The 26,243-nt window shown below is 44.6% G+C and overlaps 1 protein-coding gene across 1 annotated transcript in view; it reads left to right on the top strand.

Moving 5' to 3' along the window:
- Positions 1–26,243, top strand: part of LOC310774395 (nephrocystin-1-like) — a 54,943-nt gene that overhangs the window by 8,249 nt on the left and 20,451 nt on the right. The window contains exons 6-10 of the mRNA XM_083634463.1: positions 5,893–5,994; positions 9,287–9,408; positions 10,059–10,107; positions 10,245–10,332; positions 26,034–26,128. Of these exons, the coding sequence (XP_083490589.1) occupies positions 5,893–5,994; positions 9,287–9,408; positions 10,059–10,107; positions 10,245–10,332; positions 26,034–26,128 (456 nt within the window). The remainder of the gene's footprint in view (positions 1–5,892; positions 5,995–9,286; positions 9,409–10,058; positions 10,108–10,244; positions 10,333–26,033; positions 26,129–26,243) is intronic.

Here is a 26,243-nt window from a genome sequence, read left to right as displayed (position 1 = left end):
AACTTAGCTTTTAAAAAATAAATAAAAGGTTTCTCTATCCTCTTGATCAAACAAAGATGAATGAATAAAGTGCAAAACTTTTTGTAAAATAAGTAAAGCTTGGAAAAATGCATTGTATCCCTGAGGCAAAAAACACTTTTGCAAACAAAATGAAACACGTTAGTTGCATCATGCTAACAAAATTATACATGAGAGGTAGAGGTGCTTCTGTAATGTCACTCACTCTTACATTGTTTCAGTCAGTCAGTCACATTGTTTCAGTCAGTCAGTCAGTCACATTGTTTTCAGTCAGTCAGTCAGTCAGTCAGTCACAATGTTTCAGACAGTCACTCATCACATTCACAAGTTTTTTGCAAGGAACACGAGCCTGTCTACGGAATCTGGCTTGAGGGATGCCCTGTGGCATGTTACAATGTTCCCTCCAACACTAAAGAGCCTCTCTGACGCGGCACTCGTTGCAGGGATTGAGAGGTATTTCTTGGCTAGCTTGCTGAGCCTTGGGAAGTTTTCTTCGTGTTTCTTCCACCACTGAAGTGGATCAGCATCCTCGCTTACCTCAGGGATCAACAGGTAGGCTGCCAGCTCAGTTTTAATTTGGTCTGTCTCTGACAGGGAGGAAATGGGCACTTGCTTTTTCTGGAACAAGCTTGCCAAGCTCCTCCTCTTTTTCGGCGCAGGGCCAGGCTGAGCTGCTGCTGCTTCTTCTTCTTCCTCCTCCTCCTCCTCCTGGCGCACCTGCACAGCTGGGCCAGGCTGTGCTGTGGTGTTGTCAGTGGCCAGAGACAGCAGCTCTGTGACAGCTCTCTTCTTAATGTGTTCCACCTTGTCATTGTCAATGTACGTCGTGCGGAACCTGGGATCCATAAGTGAGGCCATGTCCAAGAGTTCATCTTTGACAGGCTCACTGTATTTTTCAAGCATGTACCTCAGAATGTTTTCTTTGATTGTTTTTGTGAGCTCAGTGTCGTCGTCGTCTGGCTTGAGGAGAGTGCTTCTGAACATGCTGAGTGTTGGTTTGATGAAAGAGACTGTCACGTAATTTTCCCCAGACAGAGCATCAGTGAAATCTTGCAGTGGTTTAACAGCTTTATTCACCGACTCTAAAACCTCAAGGTCTTGCCAGGTGGGCACGAGGTGCCTGCATTTCTTGTCTGACCCCAGGACACGTGCTATGGCTTTCTCTTGTTCTAGGACACGTTCTATCATCTGTTGCCTGGATCCCCACCTCGTTGTGGACTCTGTGATGAGCTGATGAACGGGTAAACCGAGCTCAGTCTGTATTGCAGTCAGATCTCTTCTTCTTTTCCAACTATATGAAAAAGAACTGACAACCTTCTTACACACCCCGATGGCACGATCAATCCGTGAGTCCTTCACACCGTTTTCTGTATAAAGAGAAATATAGAAGAAACAGACAACACTGTGACATCACATGGACTACAGTCACATAAGAGGCTAGGCTATTTCCAGAGTCCAGATGTCTATTTTTGTTTCACCTTTCAAAATGTTGATGCATAAAAAGGACACACACACACACACACACACACACACACACACACACACACACACACTTTTATGTTATACTATTATATATGCTGTAATGTAGCATGTAACTATGCATGTGTGCATTTTGAGGAAATATGTATCTTTGATTGAAATGAAATACAAATATTTTTATACAAGTCTTAAAATCACCTTTTTCATACTAGTAGTAATAATTTAAGTAAGTAGGCTAAGTAATTAAGAATGTTGGTTATGGCTTGATTGCTTCATTAATCTAGCAATCAGTAAGTTATTTTTAAAGCACTACAGTTCAGATGCAGCTATGCATTGCCATTTTAGACACTTACCGATGGCGTTGTGCAGTTTGTGCCCAAAGCACTGTAGGTTGGGCCATGCATTCAGTTGCAGAGCCTTTATGATATTGGAGCCGCTGTCTGTTGTCATGCAAACGAGACGGTCTTCACGCAGGTTCCAGGACTCAAGTGCTTCACTCAACGCCTGGGCGATATCTTCGCCTTTGTGGTCATCTGGGAAGTAAGAGGTTTGTAGGCAGATGCTTTCCAGATTCCATTCGTCAGTGATAAAATGCGCTGTCAAACTCATGTATGGCTCCATAGTCGGGCTGGACCACATGTCCGTCGTAGCAGAGTAGAATGGCACATCCTCCAGCTGCTTTGTCACTCGTTTACGTGTAGCGTTGTACAGACGGGGCAAAACAACTTCACCAAAATGTTTTCGGTTTGGTAGCATGTAGCGGGAGTCTAACACTTTCAGCATGTGTTTGAACCCAGTCTTCTCAACAGTATATATCGGGACCATGTCTTTTGCAATGTGAAACGCCACCGCATCCGTAATCATTTTCCACTTCGCTTCTGTCTTGGCATATGGGACACCACGTGAAAATGAAGCCGCTAGCGTTACCTGCTTCGGAGCTGGTGGTGGTGTTTTAGCCGGGTTATCGTGTGCAGCCCGCTGTGCAACACACTGCTCCCACTCCGGTGTGTGGTTTTTCTGTAGGTGTTGAAATAAGTTGGTCGTGTTGCTGTCTTTAACAGCCACGGCTTTCAGACACACTTTACAGCGGGGAGTAGTTTGATCTTCATCCGAAACTTCAAAGCCGTACCATTTCCACACAACTGACTTGCTTTTGCCCTTTTTAAGAACAAAATCCTCGGTTCCTTTAGCGAACGCGGACATGTTTACATTTCTTTTCACGTGTGTCTGGAGAGGAGTAGAGAGCTCTCGGGCCGAAGGAGGGGCGGACTGACGAGGAAGTTATGTGGAGGAAAAATCCACTGCAATGTCCTGCTGATTCATCAATAATTAGATATCCGTTTTAAATGTTCATAGGAGGTTTTTTATTTCCACAATCATCTCTCCGTGCACGGAGGTCTCCTCTCATCTACATTTGACGATACAAGAGCCCCGCATTATTGTTTACTTCACATCATATACTGAAACTATCGATGCCCGCCCCTCTCCGTGGAGGGCAGTTCTTTCCATTCATCCATGTAGCTAATCTGATGTTCAGAAGAATACATAACAAGTCCAGTCTAGAGCCACAACAAGACACAGGTTCTCACAGAAACTCACATGTTCTCTAGACACTTCCCAAAACAAGACACAGGTTCCCACAGGAACTTACATGTTCTCACAGAAACTATTCTGTACAGCAATCTCCTGCAATGACTGAAGAACACAGTTCACAAAATACATCTTAGAATTGTCATACTTAATAATTAATCAATCAATACACACTTGATCAATAATTTTCCATTACAGTTACTACGGCAGCCCGGAGACATGAGAGCCGTACCGTAATTACCCTAGTTAAAGTGAAAATCGATTTTACGATTTTCATTTTTTTAACATCGTCCTAACTAATTCATTCGATTACGATTCAAAATCGATTAATCGCACAGCCCTAACAAATACCGTAATTTTCAGACTATAAGGCGCACCTGAATATAAGCCGCAGCAGCTAAATTGAATGATGTGTACATATATAAGCCGCACTGGACTATAAGCCGCAGGTGTTTTAATGTTTAATTACCATATGTAAGGGTTCGTGCACAGAGGGGATTGTCGGGAAAGAGAGCTGTTTGAGGAAGCTCCCATTTATTAACATCAGCGCGTAGGCGTAAGCCTAAAGTTGCAGTAACACGGCTGCTTAAAATATACGGTAATCAGCCTACCAGAAAAGTCATTAATCCTCATCTTCGTCTTCTTCATGCGTACTAAAACCACCAAAGTCCTCATCTTCAGTGTCGGAAACGAACAGGCTCAGGGTGGCTTCGTCAGCCACTCTCCTCTCTCTCTATCAAACCAACGAACTCCTCTTCGTCACTGTCGGAATCGAACAGCCTCTGAAGGGCCTCAGCTGTGGCGGCGTCCTCCTCTTCATCACGCAGCAGTCCAGCCTTTCGGAACCCGTGGGTGATCGTGGATGTTTTGACACTCCTCCACGCTGTCAGGATCCACTCGCAAACTTGAGCGAAAGTTGCTTTTCGCATGCGACCAGTTTTGGTGAATGATTTATCGCCGCTAGTCATCCACGCCTCCCACTGAACGCGTAGTGCCACTTTGAACGCACGATTGACACTGATGTCGAGTGGCTGCAGATGCTTTGTTGTGCCCCCGTTGCGCGCTACCTGTCTCACTCTTTTCCAGCCTCCAGCTTTTCCTGCTGGAGCCCGCCGCTTAAAGGTGGGGGGCGCGGACCGGCCATAGAGCCCATAGAGTTAAAGGTGGTGGACTGTAACCTGTAAAATCCATAGATTTAGGAGGTCCCCTAGTGGCCGTTAGCTGTAAAAATCCATAGATTAGCCGTACCGTTATATAAGCCGCAGGGTCGAAAAATGGGAAAAAAGGCGCGGCTTATAGTCCGAAAATTACGGTACAACAAATCAACTGGTCCATTAGAGTGAATGGAGATGACACAACTCTTATATCTCTATGGCTCTGGGCTGATAGGACTCACGCAAGGCAACTACACACCTTTATTTTCAGCCACTGTTTGGTGTGTGGTGAAGATCAACCACTAGACCAGTGGTTCCCAACCTTGGGGTCGCGACCCCAATTGATGATGTCACTGATGATGATACTTATGATATTACCAATGTACTGAAATTCTGGGGTCCCTAGATTTTTGTGACGTCAATGTGGCATCACAAATCCAAAAAGGTTGGTAATCCCTTCTCTAGACCAGTGGTTCTCAAATGGGGGTCCGCGGACCCCCAGGGGTCCGTGGCACTTTGCCAGGGGGTCCGCGAAAAGTTTGCAAGTAAATTTTTTTTTTTTTTTTTTTTTTTTAATTAAAAAATAAAATGCTACATGTTACTTATTCCTTCTCAAACTACTTCCTACATGGTGCTAGTCTATCAAAATATCTTGGCTGTCATTGATTGTGTTGCATAGTGGTTTTCTGTACTGTTGACAAATTGTGATATTGTAAGTTGCTTTGGACAAAACAAAAGTGTCTGCTAAATGACGTAATGTAAATGTAATGTAATAAAAAAAAAAAAAAATTTTTTTTTTGCAAAATCTTCATAGTTCAACGAAAATAGTTTATGCTTTAAATCTAAAATGGTTCATGGATTACATTCTAATAACAAACCTATCAAATTAAAAGTCAAGCACGTTACCGTGGAAACAATTAAGCTTAGCCCAAAATCACAAATCAGAATGAGGGGGTCCCCGGTATATTTTCTATCTTGTAAGGGGTCCTTGGCTGAAAAACATTTGAGAACCTCTGCTCTAGACCATTTATACAAGTCAGATATTCTGAAAGCTTTCCTGTCCATCAAACAGGCTGATGGAATTTCTCAATGTAACAAGGTTCATAAATAAGCAGGAGAAATGCAGAAAGTTAAGTGATTGGAATAGAACAGTTGTGCATTCTGCAAGTCAAAGGAGCAACTTTGTATAAATGATGAAATGCAAAATATTTCACATCTAATCCTTAGGGCCCGAACACACCATACGCCGAAGCTATGCTGAAGCAATGCTGAAGCTACGCAGCGTGGAGGCAGTTTCATTTCAGCGTCCTTGTGAAGAGGCGAGACCGATCACACCAGCACGCGGGCTGCAGCGATAGTTTCAGCTTCTGTTCTATTTTTCAAGCGTGCAGCACCCGAGCTGCCAGGCACGAAGTCAATGCAAGTTGTGAGCAGGGGGAGGGCAGCGCCGAGCGAAGCGTTGAGGAAGAGAGAGTGCTTCTGGTGTGAATGGCAAGGCTCCTGCTCGAAGCTTCCGTGAAGTGCTGCTTCCCAGGGCTTAAAATTTGGCGCGGGATTGCGAGGATCGTGCATATTTTTGTCAATTCCCGCAGATTTGTAAGTTAGAATGCGGGAGAAGTCACGCAAACTGGTTTGTTGCCCTGTGTTTCAGAGGGGCGTGGTGCTGAGGATCATCAGGAAGACGGCAGATGGATGGTGGCTGGCGCAGGACACTAAAGGCAACAGAGGAGTCGTCCCTAAAACCTACCTGAAGGTACACAACCAGTCAACCAGCCATTTTGTGTCTCAAGATGACACTGATGACACCAGTTTATTTCATTGATTTTCACTCCTCCAGCTGTCACTGCTCTCTTCTCCACTGCCCAGTCACTTCTAGTCATACTATTACACTGCCCAGTCACTTCTAGTCATACTATTACACTGCCCAGTCACTTCTAGTCATACTATTACACTGCCCAGTCACTTATAGTCATACTATTACACTGCCCAGTCACTTATAGTCATACTATTACACTGCCCAGTCACTTATAGTCATACTAGTACACTGCCCAGTCACTTATAGTCATACTAGTACACTGCCCAGTCACTTATAGTCATACTATTACACTGCCCAGTCACTTATAGTCATACCATTACACTGCCCAGTCACTTATAGTCATACTAGTACACTGCCCAGTCACTTATAGTCATACTATTACACTGCCCAGTCACTTATAGTCATACTAGTACACTGTCCAGTCACTTATAGTCATACTATTACACTGCCCAGTCACTTATAGTCATACTAGTACACTGCCCAGTCACTTATAGTCATACTATTACACTGCCCAGTCACTTATAGTCATACTATTACACTGCCCAGTCACTTATAGTCATACTAGTACACTGCCTAGTCACTTATAGTCATACTATTACACTGCCCAGTCACTTATAGTCATACTATTACACTGCCCAGTCACTTACTGTATAGTCATACTATTACACTGCCCAGTCACTTATAGTCATATTATTACACTGCCCAGTCACTTATAGTCATACTATTACACTGCCCAGTCACTTATAGTCATATTATTACACTGCCCAGTCACTTATAGTCATACTATTACACTGCCCAGTCACTTGAAGTCATGCTATTACACTGCCCAGTCACTTCTAGTCATACTATTACACTGCCCAGTCACTTATAGTCATGCTATTACACTGCCCAGTCACTTATAGTCATACTATTACACTGCCCAGTCACTTATAGTCATATTATTACACTGCCCAGTCACTTATAGTCATACGATTACACTGCCCAATCACTTATAGTCATATTATTACACTGCCCAGTCACTTATAGTCATACTATTACACTGCCCAGTCACTTATAGTCATACTATTACACTGCCCAGTCACTTGAAGTCATGCTATTACACTGCCCAGTCACTTCTAGTCATACTATTACACTGCCCAGTCACTTATAGTCATGCTATTACACTGCCCAGTCACTTATAGTCATATTATTACACTGCCCAGTCACTTATAGTCATACTATTACACTGCCCAGTCACTTATAGTCATGCTATTACACTGCCCAGTCACTTATAGTCATACTATTACACTGCCCAGTCACTTATAGTCATATTATTACACTGCCCAGTCACTTATAGTCATACTATTACACTGCCCAGTCACTTATAGTCATACTATTACACTGCCCAGTCACTTGAAGTCATGCTATTACACTGCCCAGTCACTTCTAGTCATACTATTACACTGCCCAGTCACTTATAGTCATGCTATTACACTGCCCAGTCACTTATAGTCATAATATTACACTGCCCAGTCACTTATAGTCATACACAGCCAGCAAATGTGGCCTCCAGTAAAAAATGTATAGGTGTGTCATCCATTTAACATCTACAAAATTCCAAAATCCACCTTGACAGTTTGTCCTGCTTCACACTCACACATCTCCATTTAGAAGCTCTCCAGCACAGCCTCAGCCTGGTGAAGTGCCTTACTCAGCCTGGTGAAGTGCCTTACTCAGCCTGGTGAAGAGCCTTACTCAGCCTGGTGAAGAGCCTTACTCAGCCTGGTGAAGAGCCTTACTCAGCCTGGTGAAGAGCCTTACTCAGCCTGGTGAAGAGCCTTACTCAGCCTGGTGAAGAGCACCTGGATAGCAGAGTGTTCCCCAACTAAGATTTGCCCATTTGGTCTCGGGTTTGAACCAGCAACCTTTCAGGAACAAGCCTGTGTCTCTAGTTTCTAGGTTTCCACCACCACCACCATCCATTTGCCAAATACAGTATACACACTTTAGGACATAATGATACTGTTGCATTTTAAAGTACTTAAAGAGGTGACTGGTGAGTAACCATCAGCGCAACTCAAACTTCACACTGAGGTTTTAGTTTAATGACATCAGTGTATTGTAAAATGCTTAGATCAGCCATTGCCAACCTGTGGCCCGGTGCCCACTTGTGTGAATGTGGGCTGAGAACACATTATTTGGTCAAGTCAAGTTTATTTGTATAGTCCTAATTCACAAGCATGTGTTAGAGGGCTTCACAGAAAATATGTCTAGCTAATTATAGCTGACACAACAGTAGCACATTACAGTAGTAATAATGACACATTGAACAATCATATGATGGAGAAATATAGAAAATATAGAAATATAGAATAGAATGGGTGCCATGCTTTATAATAGTGGGGGAGGAGAGATCAGGAAAGGGAGGAGGTGGGGAGGGAGAGCAGGCAGAATGTGAGAGAGGAGAGAGCAGGAAAGTGATGAGGTGGAGAGGGAATGGGAAATGTTGGGGAGAAGAGGAGGTGGGGAAGGAGCAGGGGAAGGGGCAAAGAGAAAGAGAACGGGTGGCATGCTTTAGAATAGAATGGATGCCCCATACTGTTTACAGTTGAATGTGGGCTGAGAACACATTATCTGCCCCCCATACTGTTTACAGTTGAATGTGGGCTGAGAACACATGATCTGGCCTCCATACTGTTTACAGTTGAATGTGGGCTGAGAACACATTATTTGGCCTCCATACTGTTTACAGTTGAATGTGGGCTGAGAACACATTATCTGGCCTCCATACTGTTTACAGTTGGATGTGGGCTGAGAACACATTATCTGGCCTCCATACTGTTTACAGTTGAATGTGGGCTGAGAACACATTATTTGGCCTCCATACTGTTTACAGTTGAATGTGGGCTGAGAACACATGATCTGGCCTCCATACTGTTTACAGTTGAATGTGGGCTGAGAACACATTATCTGGCCTCCATACTGTTTACAGTTGAATGTGGGCTGAGAACACATTATCTGGCCTCCATACTGTTTACAGTTGAATGTGGGCTGAGAACACATTATCTGGCCTCCATACTGTTTACAGTTGAATGTGGGCTGAGAACACATGATTTAGCATCCATAACTGTTCACAGTTGAATGTGGGCTGAGAACATTTTTGAGATTTTCAAGTAGGCCATGAGTGGGGAAAGGTTGTGAACTGCTGGCTTAGATGATTAAAACCGCTCACTGTACCAAAACATTTCAGAGTGGTTCTGGTGTCAACGATGATGAAGATGAAGATGATGATGATGATAATGATGATGAGTCAGACGAGGAAGAGGAGGAGCAGGATGGTGAAGACATGGCCGAGGACCAAGACAAACGGAGGTGAAGTTCTCCGTTTTAAAAACTGGAATCTGCTGAGATTTGGTTTTACTGTGTTGTTTCCAGAGGTTCTTAGACCAGTTTTGTCCTTCAGATTATTCTGAGTGATGCGGTCAAATTAAAGGATCCCAGGACTATATTAGTTATCAAAAATACAGCACCAACACGAGGGTCGCAGGTTCGCGCCCCGTGTTGCCTTGGTCGGATGTCCATACATGCACAATTGGCCGTGTCTGCGGGCGGGAAGCCAGATATGGGTACGTGTCCTGGTTGCTGCACTAGCGCCTCCTTTGGTCGTTGGGGTGGAATAGCATGATCCCACCATTTGCTACATCCTGCCGGTGAAACGCCTCGCTGTCCGGTGAAAAGAAGCAGCTAGCGACTGCACATGTATTGGAGGAAGCATGTGCTAGTCTACAACTTGCCCCAGGTCAGCAGAGGGGGTGCAGCAACGACGGGGACAGCTTAGACAGGTGGAATTGGCCGAGTACAACTGGGGAGAAAACTGGGGGGAAGAACAAAAACAACAACGACGACAACAACAAGTGATGAAAATACAGAATTAATTTAGATTGAAATTGATGATGATGGTGTTTTAATGATGCTTTCTCTGAATAATGTCAGTGTTTCCATTCCTCTCTGCTCTCTAACAGCACTGCTTCCCATTCCAACTGGTCTACTGTCAGGAAGGCTCTGACTGAGGTGAGACTCTCTCCACGCACCAAGTGTTCTGCACTGCATTGAGAATTCTTATTGTTTTCACTGTGTGTGTGTGTGTGTGTGTGTGTGTGTGTGTGTGTGTGTGTGTGTGTGTGTGTGTGTGTGATTGTGATGGACAGATTGATACGACTGATGTGCTCTCTGCCATGGGGGCGATCCCTTCAGGATTCAGACCATCAACTCTTAATAAACTGCTGGTGGAGGAAGGTTAGTACACACACACACACACACACTTAAAGGATGACTAACCCCTAAAACAATTTTTTTTCAGCTTTCAGCTGTATTATGGCTTTTGAGGTGGTGTGTGAAGGAAAAATCTCTACATTTGAGACTAAACTGTTAGAATTCTACACGGTACACTGTGTCATTTTCAGGCAGTGAGAGTGCCCTCTAGGGGTTCAAACCTCCTTTTTTTGGGGCCTCCAAAATCGCCGATTTGATTCAGCGTTACGTCACGGTGAACCCCCCCTTTCCAGATACATCCATCTGCATCTCGCCCCGCCCACCGTGTACGTTCTCCCGCCAGAAGTGTACGCGTACAGACCACAGACCTACTCCTTAAAAAAATAAAAGACTTGATATTTTTCTTTTCAAATCGGCGTAGGTATTATGATATTCTATGCTTGTGTGCATTAGTGTCTTTAGGATGATTGAATGTTTGCATGATTCATGACCGATGTTGACAGACAATTCCCCCCAACATTGATCACATTCCCGGGGTTGATCTGGCTAGTTAATCGGCTAGCTATGCTACTAGCTAACGTTAGCTAGCAACTCGTCGATCCTGTTCCTACCCGCGCTAGGAGGAGCTCCATGGTCGGCCTCTGAGACCCAGGACAGCCCCCTCACCCCACCCACCTTCCATGAATCTGCCCAACTGCATACCCACTATTAGCACACCTCCCCAGTCTACACACAGACCCCCGCCCCGCCAGGACCTTGTCCTCCAGGAACCTACGTTACCCACTGGCTGGACCTTGCTGGCCCAGTGGCCCACACTTAAGCACTGCTCCCGGGGTACAGACAGCCAGCCGTCCCCCGGGAGCTATCAAACGTTAGCTTGCGTGCTAACATCAGTGTTTGGCCGCTGCAGTGCTCGCCTGCCTCGCTCGCACTGACTGCTTTTATTTTTGAAGGAGTAGGTCTAGAAAGTATCTGGTCTGTACGCATACAGACCGGAAGTGTACGCATACAGACCGGAAGTGTACGCATACAGACCGGAAGTGTACGTGTACAGACCGGAAGTGTACACATACAGACTGGAAGTGTACACATACAGACTGGAAGTGTACACATACAGACTGGAAGTGTACACATACAGACTGGAAGTGTACGCGTACAGACCGGCACATACAGACTGGAAGTGTTCGCATACAGACTGGAAGTGTACACATACAGACTGGAAGTGTACACATACAGACTGGAAGTGTACGCGTACAGACTGGAAGTGTACACATACAGACCGGAAGTGTACGCATACAGACCGGAAGTGTACACATACAGACTGGAAGTGTACACATACAGACTGGAAGTGTACGCATACAGACTGGAAGTGTACACATACAGACTGGAAGTGTACACATACAGACTGGAAGTGTACACATACAGACTGGAAGTGTACACATACAGACTGGAAGTGTACGCGTACAGACTGGAAGTGTACACATACATACCGGAAGTGTACGCATACAGACCGGAAGTATACGCGTACAGACTGGAAGTGTACACATACAGACTGGAAGTGTACACATACAGACTGGAAGTGTACGCGTACAGACCGGCACATACAGACCGGAAGTGTACACATACAGACTGGAAGTGTTCGCATACAGACTGGAAGTGTACACATACATGCTGGAAGTGTACACATACAGACTGGAAGTGTACACATACAGACTGGAAGTGTACGCGTACAGACTGGAAGTGTACACATACAGACCGGAAGTGTACGCATACAGACCGGAAGTGTACGCGTACAGACTGGAAGTGTACACGTACAGACTGGAAGTGTACGTGTACAGACTGGAAGTGTACACATACAGACTGGAATTGTACACATACAGACTGGAAGTGTACACATACAGACTGGAAGTGTACACATACAGACCGGAAATGTACGCATACAGACCGGCACATACAGACCGGAAGTGTACACATACAGACCGGAAGTGTATACATACAGACCGGAAGTGTACACATACAGACCGGAAGTGTACGCATACAGACTGGAAGTGTACGCATACAGACTGGAAGTGTACACATACAGACTGGAAGTGTACGCATACAGACTGGAAGTGTACACATACAGACTGGAAGTGTACGCGTACAGACTGGAAGTGTACACATACAGACTGGAAGTGTACACATACAGACTGGAAGTGTACACATACAGACCGGAAATGTACGCATACAGACCGGAAGTGTACACATACAGACCGGAAGTGTACACATACAGACTGGAAGTGTACACATACAGACTGGAAGTGTACACATACAGACTGGAAGTGTACACATACAGACCAGAAATGTACGCATACAGACCGGAAGTGTACACATACAGACTGGAAGTGTACGCGTACAGACTGGAAGTATACACATACAGACTGGAAGTGTACACATACAGACTGGAAGTGTACACATACAGACTGGAAGTGTACACATACAGACCGGAAGTGTACACATACAGACCGGAAGTGTACACATACAGACCGGAAGTGTTCGCATACAGACCGGAAGTGTACACATACAGACCGGAAGTGTACACATACAGACCGGAAGTGTACACATACAGACTGGAAGTGTACACATACAGACTGGAAGTGTACACATACAGACTGGAAGTGTACGTGTACAGACTGGAAGTGTACACATACAGACTGGAAGTGTTCGCATACAGACCTGAAGTGTACACATACAGACTGGAAGTGTACACATACAGCCCGGAAGTGTACACATACAGACCTGAAGTGTACGCGTACAGACCGGATATCTAGACCTACTCCTTCAAAAACAATAGCAGTCACTGCGAGCGAGGTAGGCGAGCACTGCAGCAGCCAAACACTGATGTTAGCTATAGCTAGATAGCAAAGTCCGTAAAGTGTGGCCACTGAGCCAGCAAGGTCCAGCAAGTTGGTAACGTAGGTCGCCGGAGGACAAGGTCCTGGCGGGGCGGGGGTCTGTGTGTAGCCTGGGGAGGGGTGCTTAATACTGGGTATGCGGTTGGGCAGGTTCATGGAAGGTGGGTGGCTCCCGGAGGTGGTCTCCCCTGGAGAAGGGGCTGGAGGGTGGGTGGGGAGAGGGGGCTGTCCTGGGTCTCAGAGGCAGACCATGGAGCTCATAGTGGGGGTAGTTGCTGGCTAGCTAGTAGCATAGCTAGCCAATTAACCAGCGAGATCAACGCCAAGGTCATGAATCATAGAAACATTAAATCATCCGAAAGACTAATGCACACAAGTATATAGTTTAGTTTAGTTTATTGAAGTTTATTGAAAATTTCTGGTACAGGACTATAGTCCTCTACACCAGACTCACACTCAGTACAAAAATAAAAAGAAGTCACGTTGTAATATACATTTAAAAAACAATACAACACAACAACATATAACATACATTAAAACAAAGTACCAGAGCCAAATACGTGGTCTCATAATAGAATCAACAGCCTGCCCTATAGTTATACAAGAAATCCTTTGTTAACCAATGTTTATCTAATCTGTTTTTGAACGTGTTAACTGAAGGGGCCTGCACCACCTCGTCTGGAAGTTCATTCCATTCTCTTACAGCACGAACTGTAAAAAAGTTTTTCCTCCTTTCAGAGCGACAGTTTGTTGGAAATAGCTTCAGGGAATTCCCTCTTAACACATATTTATTTTTCCAAAAATGGATAATAGGCTCGGCTGTGAAATCATATATTTTATGAACAAGTTTGTATACCTCGATCATGTCGCCTCTATGTCTCCTGTATACTAGAGTTGGTAATTGTAAGTATCTTAACCTCTCTTCGTATGATTTCTCATCCAGCCCTGGAATCAATTTGGTTGCTCTTCGCTGTACCTTCTCGATTTTTTCTATGTATTTCACTTTATAAGGAGACCACACAGAACTTGCATATTCCAGCTGAGATCTCACCAAAGATTTATACAGGGGTAAAAATAAATCCTTACTTAAATGCAAAAAGGTTCTTTTAATGATCGCCAAGATAGAGTTAGCTTTTTTTATTTTCTCCAATATATGTGTTTGAAATTCAAGTGAGCTGTCAACTACAACTCCTATATCCCTCTCCTCCTCCACTTGTTGGATCCCCAGATCCCCAACAGTGTAGTTTGAAACCTCTGCACTTGATTTCCCAATATGTAACTGTTTGCATTTGTCTGGATTCAATTTTAGTAACCAGGTGTCACACCATTTACTCATGCTGTGTAGATCTGCTTGAAGATGGTCTATATCTGAGTCCCCAGCTATGATTCGGAATATTTTCGTATCGTCAGCAAAGAGGTATACATCAGATTGTATCACACATGGTAAATCATTTATATAAACAACAAAAAGCACAGGGCCCAGCACTGATCCTTGAGGGACTCCTGACGTCACTGGTTTCCAATCTGAAGTGGCCCCATTGACCATCACCTGCTGTTTCCTATTACGTAAAAAGTCCTGTATCCAGTCAATGACTCTATCATCTATGCAGTAAGACTTGAGTTTTGATATTAATCTTTTATGAGGGACCTTATCAAAGGCTTTTTGGAAGTCCATATATATGCAGTCTACTGGCTGGCCTCTGTCCAAGGCTGCCGACCACTTATCGAGGACAGTAAGAAGTTGAAGTGTCGTAGATCTTCCGGATAAAAATCCATACTGCTTGTTACTAAAAAGTCCATTGGACTTCATATGATCGACAATATATGTCCTAATTAATTTTTCCATCGTTTTACATACTACAGATGTCAGACTAACTGGTCTGTAGTTTCCTGCTAATGCCTTGTTTCCTTTTTTGAAAATTGCACTAATTTGTGCCACTTTCCAGTCACACGGCAAAGTTGATTCATCCAAAGATTTGTTAAATAATTCAGATAACGGCTCTGCAATCACACAAGCCAATTCCTTCAAGATCCTAGGGTGAATTGCATCCGGACCTGGAGATTTATAAATGTTAGTATTCTGTAGAAGCTTTTTCGTGTCTTCAATAGTAATTGTAAAAGATTCTGTTGTTTGAACTTCCAATCTGGGCAACTCGGGTACAAGCCCTCCTGGTTCGTTCACAAATACACTACTAAAAAAATCTGACAGTATTTCCGCCTTTTCAGAGTCACTATCTGTTTTAGGGGACTTTATGTCTTCCTGATTGGTGTATAAGTCTCCTACTGATGTTTTTATTCTTGTCCTCCTATTAATGTAGTTCCAAATGACCTTTGGTTTTAGTTTAGATTGTCTTACTAGGTCCAATTCATATTTCCTTCTTAAATACCTAGTTCTCATTCTCACAACATTTCTAACTCGTCGATATTCCTGCTGTACCTCTGGATTTCTACTTTTTATAGCCTTCCTTGCAAGGCTATTTTTTTCTTTAATTTTATTTTTTGTGATATCATCTAAGGCAAAGTTATGTTTTCTAATTTGAGACCTACTAATACTGTTTGGTACATACTTTTCTTCAATTTCCCCCAACTTAGACTTTATTAGTCTCCATTTGATGTCAACACCGTGATTGGAAAGGTAATGAGCCCAGTCAAAGCATTCCAGCTCTCTGCGTGCTCCTTCAAAGTTCCCCTTATTATAGTTCTTTCTTACCGATCCATTCCTCAGTGTTTTTGTATAACAAATTGCCTTAAACAACAAAATACAATGGTCACTTTTACCTAAAGGGCCTAAATACTGAATATCATCAATCATATTGTCCACATTTGTTAGTATAAGATCCAGCACGTGTGGTACGTCACCACCTCTCCACCTTGTTGGTTCCAGCACATGCTGAAACAGCAGTGAGTTTTGTATACAGTCCAAAAATCGATTGTCCAGTGATGTTTGGCTATCCCCCTCTGCGTCAGTTATATTCCAGTCAATATTTGGCAAATTAAAATCTCCCATAATTAGCTTATGCACATACTTTTTGATTGACACCTCTTTCATTAGGGCCACAAGGTTGTCATTGTTAGTCTCTGTTCCACTAGGAGACCTGTAGATTAAACCCACCATCAAAGACTCTTGATTATTACATTTAATCTCCACAAAGATACTCTCATGAAACTCAGACAATATTGTAACATCTTTAACTTCTAGTGATTTATGGATGTAAAGCAATAAGCCTCTCCCTATGTCGTTGTCAATATTCCTTGAAAATATATTGTAACAATCTATATCATCCAAGTTAAATTCTGTTGGACTCATATTATGTTTCCGATTTTTGGATTTAACTTCAGTGATTCCTATAATATGAATACGTGGGAGTAATTTCAAACGGGCGGTGAGTTCGTGCATTTTGTTATGAAGTTGGTCTGCATTAGTATACAGGCACAAAATACTTTCTAGAGGCGGAGACTTGCTGACATATTGTCGCTTATGGTGGACAGGTCTGTGATCAAGTCACTGAGTCGTGGGGATTCTCACCACTCGTCTTGCCCAGGGGGGGCCACGGACTTTATAGGTGAAATCCCCCTCTGATTTCCGCTGCTTCTCCTTCGCCTCTTCATACAGCTCCCTCTCTTTCTCTCTCTCAGTCTTCGTAAGATCATTCGCGATTCTTACTTTTGCGAACCTGTCCGTTTGATGTAGTGCGGAGATCTTCCTGAACAAGTTTGTCTTTAGCTCCATGCTCTGCAGAGTAACCAGAACGGGTCTCCCTGATCTTGCTGGGTCCTCCTCGCCGTCACTCCTGCTGTATTTGCCGAGCCGGGCCACTCTCACAAACGAGTCTGCAGCCGTGCGGACCTTGCATGTTTTGAAAACGTCTTTTACAACATCCACGTCTTTTTGTTGCCGTTCCTCTCGGTTATCCGTACTGTGCTCCTTTATTCCAAACACTATAATATTCCGTTCTCTTGATTTTCTTTCATCTATTTCAGTCAGAACGCTTTTAAAGGCGAGTGTTTTTTCTTTTGGATCGGCGTTTCTCACCATGTCAGCCCAACTTGCTGTACCTTTTCCTTGTTCTTTCATCTGCTCCTGTATAATCTCCACGACTCTCTTCTCGTCACACTTCTTCTCCAGCTTCGACTCGAAATCCAGCATTCGCTGTTCAAAAAGTTTTACAAGTAATTGGCATTTTTCCTCGATCATCTGCTCCACCGCGATGCTTTTTTCCACACTTTCTTCACAATATGGACAAAACCACATTATGCCCGTGTCTCGTTTCTGTAGAATCACGTATTCCACTTCACCTTTGTTTAAGCATTTTATGCAGTAGTTCTCGTTCTATATAGAATATCATATACCTACAGAACGCTGATTTAAAAAGAAAAATATCCAGGCTTTTATTATTATTATTATCCCCCCCCCCCCCCCCCCCCCGATTTTTTTATCCCATTTTTATCCCCCATTAGTGCTAATTTAATTTATTTATCCTGGTTGCTACTCCACCCTCTGCATCTGGGGAGAGCCATGGCTCCATGCTTCCTCCGAGACATGGGCAGTTAGCCAGCCGCTTCTTTTCAACCAGTTCCCCTCCCCCCGAACAGGCGCCCCGAATGATCAGAGGAGGAACCACATCAGCGACCAGGATATTGCATGTTTTTTGATGAAGTGGTTCCTATATGAAGGAAACCCCCAGGGGGCACGGGGTGAACATGCAAACTCCACACAGAAAGGCCCTTTTGACGACCCCACCCGGGCGGTGGGCACTCGAGGACATGCGGACGGGCACGCATTCCTTCAGCGCTCACAGCGCCCCAGCTGAGACTCATGTGAGGCGACAGCTCTACCACTGAACCACCATGCCCCCTGGGCTTTTATTTTTTGAAGGAGTCTAGAAACGTACTCCAGTCTGTAAGCGTACACATCCAGCGGGTCTGAGAACGTACACGGTTGGCGGGGCGATGGTGCTCCGGCGCTGCAGATGGATGATATTGACCCTTTTCCCCACTCATGTGATCATTAGCTAACGCCAGAGCCATATAATAGAAGAGTTGCAACATCTCGTCTAGGATAATTGTTGTTTTTGTTTTAGTTATGTGTGTGTGTGTGTGTGTGTGTGTGTGTGTATGTATTAGAGCTGGGCTCGGGCTGAATTTTCCTTACCGAACCCGACCGAGCCCGTCACATTATTAGCCGAGCCCGGCCCGGCCCGACAGGTGTCAATTGATAATCTGTCCGAGCCCGGCCCGAACCCCCTCCCTGATTTTTTTTCCCCCCCACGGAGCGCAGCAACAACAGCAACAACAGCAACAACAGCAACAACAGCAAATAGCGACCAGCCTAACAGCCCTATATAATCCCAAACCAAAATCAGTCCTCGTAATTCAAAGCAGTCAATGATTAATACGTAATGTACAAAGCAAAGCACCAAACAGCTTAATTCGTGCGTGCCGTGCACTGCCCACACACAATCCCACATCGCTGAAAGAAGTACTGCACGGTGTCTGCGACACCAGCGCTGATGAGCCTACACGCAGCTGACTCCGGGCAGAGCAGCAGAGTGCATGTCTGGGCGTGTTTCATTCGATGCCTTCAGGTGCTTTCATTAACGTAGTAAATTAGCTCAGGAGCTGATGATAGATTTTATTTGAAGGCAAAAACAAGTGACTGATTACGTGACCGAGCCCGGCCCGAGCCCGAACGCGACTTCAATAATTCTGTCCGAACCCGGCCCGTAAGTCGGGCCGGGTTCGGGTTCCGAGTCCGACGGGCCGGGTAGCCCTGCTCTAGTATGTATGTATGTATGTATACACTGTAGCCTATGTATGTATGTATGTGGATGGATGTATGGATGTGGATGTATGTATGTATGTGTATTGAGTACTTTATTGGTGTACTTTTTTTTACTTTTTAATTGTACTGTAACTGATGTGTTTGACCATAGGAAGAATAGTCGCTGCTGAGGCAGTGACTAATGGGGATCTGAAATAAACAATAAACAATAAGTGCGCCTGCAGTCAATTTGCATTGGAACAAACTAGCAGGTGGAATCTGCTGCCTTTTTTCTTTTTCTTTTATCAAGCAGCATGCTGTTAACTTGTCAAATGTAGTTGATGTTATATAGGGTTGTCACGATACTAGAATTTCAGCTTTGATATCAATACCCAAGAAAATATCGATACTTGATACCATTTTCAATACCACAGCGAAATAATTACAACACATTAAGAGGCATTTCTTTTTTTATTATTACAACATGAGAATCTTTTTTTTATGAATTTGTGCAAAATAAACCTTGCTGTAAAAGACCATTTTTAATTGAGAGAAGGGATGAGGAAGCGCTGCGTGGGTCCTTGGTCAAATCACTGAAACAGGTGCTCTTTGGTGTGGGTGCAGAGAAGCATGAGTAAAAGTTCAAGTGGGATTCTTGACCATCAGAGACCATCATTTGTTTTGTTTTACTAACTGATATAAACATTTCTTCTGTAGGGCTGACGTACAGAGGAAGTCATTACCTTCAGCCTGAGCTCAGCCAATCACAGCTCTCCTTTAGAGACCTCTTCCTGGACCCAGACACTGGCAAGGTGAGACAGTGTGTTTGTCTGTATGTGTGCAATCTGGGTACCTCAGAGTCTCTCAGTCTGACGACTAATACGAGTCTGGGCCAGACGACCGGTATGTCGGTTGTCCGAACCAAGACTTCCTCTGAGAGAATAGGCCTTTTTCATAGCAGCCATTTGTTGTCTAAAAGGCAGGAAGTAACACAGGTGCACCAAGACTTCCTCTGAGAGAATTGAGGATTCAAGGATTCAAGGATTCAAGATTTATTAAGTGTCCCAAAAGGGCAAATTGGATTGCAGGAAGCGTAGTACGAAGTACATACATAAAAACAAATAAGACAAAAAGAACATTGTAAAAGCAGTCTAGAGCAGCAGTTTAAAGTGCAACACAATAGTTAAAGTGCAAATGACACAATAGTTAAAGTGCAAATGACAACAGTAGCAACGATCTAAAGTGCACAGTAGAGATATAAAGTGCATAGTAGCAAAGTGCAGTTCACTCACAGCAGCACATTTATATCACAAGAAAGAGCTACAATGTATCATTGTATTAAAGCACAAGAGAAAAAAAAAGAGAAAAAACCTCAGTCCAGACCAAAGGGCAGACAAAGTATATAATACAGATATACTGTATTGTACCCCTAAGAATAAATAAAGATAAAAGAATAAAAGAATAAAAGGATAAAATAAATAAATAACAGCAACGGCAGATGGGGAGACATTACATTTGTACCCCAGCAGCGTTCAACGCTCTGATAGAGACAGGCACAAAGGAATTTCTGTACCTGTTCTTTTTAACTATGGGGGCACGAAGGCGGAGCCCGGAAGGAAGCAGCTCATATTCGAACCTCAGAGGGTGGGCATCATCTGATCGGATGGACTCAGCTTTCTTCAGCACCTGTTTATTACAGATCTGGTCCAGGCTTCTGAACTGGGTTCCGGCTATTTTTGAAGCCACCTTCACTATTCTCCCCAGGGAGTTCTTGTCTTTAGTACAAAGATTACCATACCAGCAGATTATGGAAAATGATATGACAGACTCCACAAAAGCACTATAGAACATTTTCATCAAAGTTTTATCAACCTGAAATTTGGCCAGCTTCCTAAGGCAGTAAAGGCGCTGCTGACCTTTCTTACACAGCATGTCGGTATTCAGATCAAACTTCAGCTTGCTGTCAATTACCGTACCCAGATATTTGTAGTCTGTCACTATATCGACAGGCTGACCGTTGACAAAACTGCTCTGGGGAACAGGGGGGGAACGTCGAAAATCAATACAAACCTCTTTCGTTTTGGAAACGTTGAGTTCCAAGGAAGCGTTTTCGCACCAAGAAACGAAGTCGTCAATGACTTGGCCGTGTCCTACATCATCATCGCCAAGCAGACTGACGATGACAGAATCGTCAGCGTACTTGACGATGAATCTGTTGGCGAAACGGCTGCGACAGTCGTTGGTGTATAGAATATATAAGAAAGCAGATAAAACACAGCCTTGGGGCGAGCCAGTAGAGGACAATAAGATACTGGACAGTATCCCATTGACCCTCACCTGCTGAGATCTATTCGTTAAAAAGTCTAGAATCCAACCAACGAGGCACTTATCCAGACCGAAAAAGCTGGTTAATTTCTCGACCAGAATGTGTGGCTGGATGGTGTTAAATGCTGATGAAAAATCAGCAAAGAGCAGCCTAACGTGATTCTTACTGCCCTCTAGATGCTTGAATATGAGGTTCAGTAAGGTGGCTGTAGCATCCTGCACGCCTCTATTAGCACGATAGGCAAACTGAAGTGGATCGAGCAAAGAGTCAGTCTGCAAAGAGTCTGTACGCATACAGACCGGAAGTGTACGCATACAGACCGGAAGTGTACGCATACAGACCGGAAGTGTACGTGTACAGACCGGAAGTGTACACATACAGACTGGAAGTGTACACATACAGACTGGAAGTGTACACATACAGACTGGAAGTGTACACATACAGACTGGAAGTGTACGCGTACAGACCGGCACATACAGACCGGAAGTGTACACATACAGACTGGAAGTGTTCGCATACAGACTGGAAGTGTACACATACAGACTGGAAGTGTACACATACAGACTGGAAGTGTACGCGTACAGACTGGAAGTGTACACATACAGACCGGAAGTGTACGCATACAGACCGGAAGTGTACACATACAGACTGGAAGTGTACACATACAGACTGGAAGTGTACGCATACAGACTGGAAGTGTACACATACAGACTGGAAGTGTACACATACAGACTGGAAGTGTACACATACAGACTGGAAGTGTACACATACAGACTGGAAGTGTACGCGTACAGACTGGAAGTGTACACATACATACCGGAAGTGTACGCATACAGACCGGAAGTATACGCGTACAGACTGGAAGTGTACACATACAGACTGGAAGTGTACACATACAGACTGGAAGTGTACGCGTACAGACCGGCACATACAGACCGGAAGTGTACACATACAGACTGGAAGTGTTCGCATACAGACTGGAAGTGTACACATACATGCTGGAAGTGTACACATACAGACTGGAAGTGTACACATACAGACTGGAAGTGTACGCGTACAGACTGGAAGTGTACACATACAGACCGGAAGTGTACGCATACAGACCGGAAGTGTACGCGTACAGACTGGAAGTGTACACATACAGACTGGAAGTGTACGTGTACAGACTGGAAGTGTACACATACAGACTGGAATTGTACACATACAGACTGGAAGTGTACACATACAGACTGGAAGTGTACACATACAGACCGGAAATGTACGCATACAGACCGGCACATACAGACCGGAAGTGTACACATACAGACCGGAAGTGTATACATACAGACCGGAAGTGTACACATACAGACCGGAAGTGTACGCATACAGACTGGAAGTGTACGCATACAGACTGGAAGTGTACACATACAGACTGGAAGTGTACGCATACAGACTGGAAGTGTACACATACAGACTGGAAGTGTACGCGTACAGACTGGAAGTGTACACATACAGACTGGAAGTGTACACATACAGACTGGAAGTGTACACATACAGACCGGAAATGTACGCATACAGACCGGAAGTGTACACATACAGACCGGAAGTGTACACATACAGACTGGAAGTGTACACATACAGACTGGAAGTGTACACATACAGACTGGAAGTGTACACATACAGACCAGAAATGTACGCATACAGACCGGAAGTGTACACATACAGACTGGAAGTGTACGCGTACAGACTGGAAGTATACACATACAGACTGGAAGTGTACACATACAGACTGGAAGTGTACACATACAGACTGGAAGTGTACACATACAGACCGGAAGTGTACACATACAGACCGGAAGTGTACACATACAGACCGGAAGTGTTCGCATACAGACCGGAAGTGTACACATACAGACCGGAAGTGTACACATACAGACCGGAAGTGTACACATACAGACTGGAAGTGTACACATACAGACTGGAAGTGTACACATACAGACTGGAAGTGTACGTGTACAGACTGGAAGTGTACACATACAGACTGGAAGTGTTCGCATACAGACCTGAAGTGTACACATACAGACTGGAAGTGTACACATACAGCCCGGAAGTGTACACATACAGACCTGAAGTGTACGCGTACAGACCGGATATCTAGACCTACTCCTTCAAAAACAATAGCAGTCACTGCGAGCGAGGTAGGCGAGCACTGCAGCAGCCAAACACTGATGTTAGCTATAGCTAGATAGCAAAGTCCGTAAAGTGTGGCCACTGAGCCAGCAAGGTCCAGCAAGTTGGTAACGTAGGTCGCCGGAGGACAAGGTCCTGGCGGGGCGGGGGTCTGTGTGTAGCCTGGGGAGGGGTGCTTAATACTGGGTATGCGGTTGGGCAGGTTCATGGAAGGTGGGTGGCTCCCGGAGGTGGTCTCCCCTGGAGAAGGGGCTGGAGGGTGGGTGGGGAGAGGGGGCTGTCCTGGGTCTCAGAGGCAGACCATGGAGCTCATAGTGGGGGTAGTTGCTGGCTAGCTAGTAGCATAGCTAGCCAATTAACCAGCGAGATCAACGCCAAGGTCATGAATCATAGAAACATTAAATCATCCGAAAGACTAATGCACACAAGTATATAGAATATCATATACCTACAGAACGCTGATTTAAAAAGAAAAATATCCAGGCTTTTATTATTATTATTATCCCCCCCCCCCCCCCCCCCCGATTTTTTTATCCCATTTTTATCCCCCATTAGTGCTAATTTAATTTATTTATCCTGGTTGCTACTCCACCCTCTGCATCTGGGGAGAGCCATGGCTCCATGCTTCCTCCGAGACATGGGCAGTTAGCCAGCCGCTTCTTTTCAACCAGTTCCCCTCCCCCCGAACAGGCGCCCCGAATGATCAGAGGAGGAACCACATCAGCGACCAGGATATTGCATGTTTTTTGATGAAGTGGTTCCTATATGAAGGAAACCCCCAGGGGGCACGGGGTGAACATGCAAACTCCACACAGAAAGGCCCTTTTGACGACCCCACCCGGGCGGTGGGCACTCGAGGACATGCGGACGGGCACGCATTCCTTCAGCGCTCACAGCGCCCCAGCTGAGACTCATGTGAGGCGACAGCTCTACCACTGAACCACCATGCCCCCTGGGCTTTTATTTTTTGAAGGAGTCTAGAAACGTACTCCAGTCTGTAAGCGTACACATCCAGCGGGTCTGAGAACGTACACGGTTGGCGGGGCGATGGTGCTCCGGCGCTGCAGATGGATGATATTGACCCTTTTCCCCACTCATGTGATCATTAGCTAACGCCAGAGCCATATAATAGAAGAGTTGCAACATCTCGTCTAGGATAATTGTTGTTTTTGTTTTAGTTATGTGTGTGTGTGTGTGTGTGTGTGTGTGTGTATGTATTAGAGCTGGGCTCGGGCTGAATTTTCCTTACCGAACCCGACCGAGCCCGTCACATTATTAGCCGAGCCCGGCCCGGCCCGACAGGTGTCAATTGATAATCTGTCCGAGCCCGGCCCGAACCCCCTCCCTGATTTTTTTTCCCCCCCACGGAGCGCAGCAACAACAGCAACAACAGCAACAACAGCAACAACAGCAAATAGCGACCAGCCTAACAGCCCTATATAATCCCAAACCAAAATCAGTCCTCGTAATTCAAAGCAGTCAATGATTAATACGTAATGTACAAAGCAAAGCACCAAACAGCTTAATTCGTGCGTGCCGTGCACTGCCCACACACAATCCCACATCGCTGAAAGAAGTACTGCACGGTGTCTGCGACACCAGCGCTGATGAGCCTACACGCAGCTGACTCCGGGCAGAGCAGCAGAGTGCATGTCTGGGCGTGTTTCATTCGATGCCTTCAGGTGCTTTCATTAACGTAGTAAATTAGCTCAGGAGCTGATGATAGATTTTATTTGAAGGCAAAAACAAGTGACTGATTACGTGACCGAGCCCGGCCCGAGCCCGAACGCGACTTCAATAATTCTGTCCGAACCCGGCCCGTAAGTCGGGCCGGGTTCGGGTTCCGAGTCCGACGGGCCGGGTAGCCCTGCTCTAGTATGTATGTATGTATGTATACACTGTAGCCTATGTATGTATGTATGTGGATGGATGTATGGATGTGGATGTATGTATGTATGTGTATTGAGTACTTTATTGGTGTACTTTTTTTTACTTTTTAATTGTACTGTAACTGATGTGTTTGACCATAGGAAGAATAGTCGCTGCTGAGGCAGTGACTAATGGGGATCTGAAATAAACAATAAACAATAAGTGCGCCTGCAGTCAATTTGCATTGGAACAAACTAGCAGGTGGAATCTGCTGCCTTTTTTCTTTTTCTTTTATCAAGCAGCATGCTGTTAACTTGTCAAATGTAGTTGATGTTATATAGGGTTGTCACGATACTAGAATTTCAGCTTTGATATCAATACCCAAGAAAATATCGATACTTGATACCATTTTCAATACCACAGCGAAATAATTACAACACATTAAGAGGCATTTCTTTTTTTATTATTACAACATGAGAATCTTTTTTTTATGAATTTGTGCAAAATAAACCTTGCTGTAAAAGACCATTTTTAATTGAGAGAAGGGATGAGGAAGCGCTGCGTGGGTCCTTGGTCAAATCACTGAAACAGGTGCTCTTTGGTGTGGGTGCAGAGAAGCATGAGTAAAAGTTCAAGTGGGATTCTTGACCATCAGAGACCATCATTTGTTTTGTTTTACTAACTGATATAAACATTTCTTCTGTAGGGCTGACGTACAGAGGAAGTCATTACCTTCAGCCTGAGCTCAGCCAATCACAGCTCTCCTTTAGAGACCTCTTCCTGGACCCAGACACTGGCAAGGTGAGACAGTGTGTTTGTCTGTATGTGTGCAATCTGGGTACCTCAGAGTCTCTCAGTCTGACGACTAATACGAGTCTGGGCCAGACGACCGGTATGTCGGTTGTCCGAACCAAGA

This window comes from Poromitra crassiceps (genome assembly GCF_964638095.1).
Source record: "Poromitra crassiceps genome assembly, chromosome: 4".
NCBI classification, from domain to species: Eukaryota; Metazoa; Chordata; class Actinopteri; order Beryciformes; family Melamphaidae; genus Poromitra; species Poromitra crassiceps.
Note: the sequence above shows the minus strand (reverse complement) of the source record. Positions and strands in the feature narration are given on the sequence as shown.